The sequence below is a fragment of the Pteropus vampyrus genome, unplaced genomic scaffold, assembly GCF_000151845.1.
Source record: "Pteropus vampyrus isolate Shadow unplaced genomic scaffold, Pvam_2.0 Scaffold16, whole genome shotgun sequence".
Taxonomy (NCBI): Eukaryota; Metazoa; Chordata; class Mammalia; order Chiroptera; family Pteropodidae; genus Pteropus; species Pteropus vampyrus.
In genome coordinates this window covers 3,144,966-3,147,401 of record NW_011888797.1, presented here as the reverse complement: position 1 = coordinate 3,147,401, position 2,436 = coordinate 3,144,966, and the positions used below count along the sequence as shown (strand labels likewise).

Below are 2,436 nucleotides of genomic sequence, written 5' to 3'. Positions count from 1 at the left end.
GCCCCTGGCTTTTGCTCATACAGTTCTTATTTAAGATAGTCTTCTATCCATTCCCATTTCAAGATCCTCAACTCCACTTCATCTTATAATTCCTTCATAGATATCTCTTGTTGTAGGAAAGCACACTGGTTTGGGTGTCCATCCTGTCTTGAAATTCCTACAGATCCTCCTTTTAGAGTATTAATTATTATTATTTTTATAATTTTTTTTGTTTATTTGTCTACTTCCCCAACTAGACCTGAGCATAGGGCCATGTCATGTTCACTGTAAAATCTGCAGCACTTAGCCTTATTCCTAAAAATTTTGTGAGGTACTTATGAGCTTAATTTGCTCTAGGGCTCACTTGTTTCTCTTTCTGGAAGTCCAGGGTATCTGTAGAGATCTCCTTAACACCATATTTCAAATGATTAAAATTTATTTCCTATAAGCCATCTTCACTGTCCAGCTTTTGTATCCACTTATAATAATTGAGAATATAAGGGTATGGGTGATCTTAGCCTTGACACATCTTTGCTCTTAGTGATCCTTCCTAATTCTTCCATTGCTGCCCTTTGGAGTCTCAGCCTTCTCTTGATTTCTTGGCCACAGTCTTCATTTGAATTGATGACTGAACCAAGCTCTAGACATGAGTCTACAGGAACTGAGCAGGGCTATTGAAGACAGGGCATGCGGGCATCACTCATTCATAGAGTCACCAGGAGTCCGAGCTGACTCAATGGCATGTAACACACACTCAAGAGCTATTGACTAAATGGACAAAACCACCAAAGGATTGAACTTACAGGGAGGAATTCTAGGCCAAGAGGGGCGTTCCTAAGTTATGTGATGCTAACAAAAGCCAGAGGGGCAGGCGAGCTTCAAGGATCCCTCTACTACCTTTCTGACATTGCCTGAGGCCACTTCTAATATGTAGACCTAGCCCTGGCCATTATAGTCATTCCCTATTAGGTATGACCACGAGCAATCAGCTATTTTTAAAAAAGCCCAAGACTGATACACCCCTATCGACTCCATACTGGACATTTGGCTGGAATAGCTCTGTTCACCAAAGAGGCCAGATAAATGCTCCAGAGGTAGGAACGTAAGATAGATGGGTCAGGTCATAGCTTTTTTCTCTCTTTATTATTTCCCCTGAAAAGGCAAAAATAACCCCATAGGCAGTTGTTTATAAGGGAATCTTTAACATCACAGAATAATATTTAAAAACTGAAGGGTCGTTAGAGTTATATAACCTTACGTAAGGCCCCATCACCTCTCTATACTTGTTTCTTTTACCTTGGTCCAGTGATCTAACCATCTAGGCTGCGTTATCTTCTTAGACTATGCCTTCTCACACCTGGTGTGCATCAGAATCACCTGGAGAGCTAGATAAAATTAATGGTCCTGAGTCATAGCCCCAGACTAAATTTTTGATAAGGCTTGGAAGTTTGTAATAAGGTCCCAGGTGATTCTGACACGGGAGGTTCGTATGAACCAACTTTTAGGTCCAACGGCTTAGCTCTTAGCAAGCATCTGTGGATGATCATGTAAAAGAGAAACTAGTGATTTCTCTGGGGGAGAAAACTTTTCCTTGAGAAACAGCCTCTGGAAAGAGGAAGCTAATTACATTAATAGCACTAGCACCTTCTAGAACTTGCAAACACCTATGCCATAGCTATCTGAATTCTATCACCATAACTAAGCCATAAACTCCTTGAAGGTTGGAGTGGTACCTAGCATAGACATGCATCCCACTGATCCCTTAGTACTTTTTACATTGTGGATACTTGAAGGGTGTTTGTTCATGATATGAGTGACTCATCTATTTTTCTTTGTAGGTGAAATTGGAATCCTTTGCAATGCTCTCCAGAAAATAAACTGAAGCCATGGACAGAACTGGGTCTGTCAACTGAGAATCTGTTGATGGAAATCCAACTACTTCTTTTATTTTATCTGAAAAAAATCTGAAAATCAAACTTTAATTTGAAGGCACAAACTTAAATTATTTTTTGAACAAGAAAGAAAGTCAACAAATAAATTTAAATATTCTGAAATGACAGCATATAAATACATACCCAAAAGCATAATGATGGATCTTTTTGGATTATCTTTGATTCGGAGATAATTAGTACATACTCTCAATGGAGGTAAAATTAATGATCTGTCACATTTTGTCAAAGTTAATTAAAATTTGTGAACTGCTTCCTTCAAGTTTCATCTATGCTTTTGTTATTTGCCATAGAGAATTGCTAAGGGAGTATATATCACTCAATATAGAACAAGCCTGTGATTAGAATTAAATTTTTCAATTTAATATAAATCTTAGCCTTCAAAGGTCATTTTCTGTCTCAGTGAACTATGATTCTAAGTTCAAAGCTTGTAACAAAGCCATAAAGCAATAGCTTTGTTATGTTGCCTGTATAGATTTTCTTTAATTTGGGAGCCTATTAAATATTT

General features: G+C 37.9%; 1 protein-coding gene across 1 annotated transcript in view; it reads left to right on the top strand.

Annotated features, from left to right (window-relative positions):
• The window catches only part of PAH (phenylalanine hydroxylase), a 56,947-nt gene extending 55,014 nt beyond the window's left edge, over nt 1–1,933 (top strand). Inside the window, exon 12 of the mRNA XM_011354415.1 lies at nt 1,818–1,933. Coding sequence (XP_011352717.1) covers nt 1,818–1,861 — 44 coding nt within the window. The 3' untranslated portion in view covers nt 1,862–1,933. The remainder of the gene's footprint in view (nt 1–1,817) is intronic.
• The last annotated feature ends 503 nt before the right edge of the window (nt 1,934–2,436 follow it).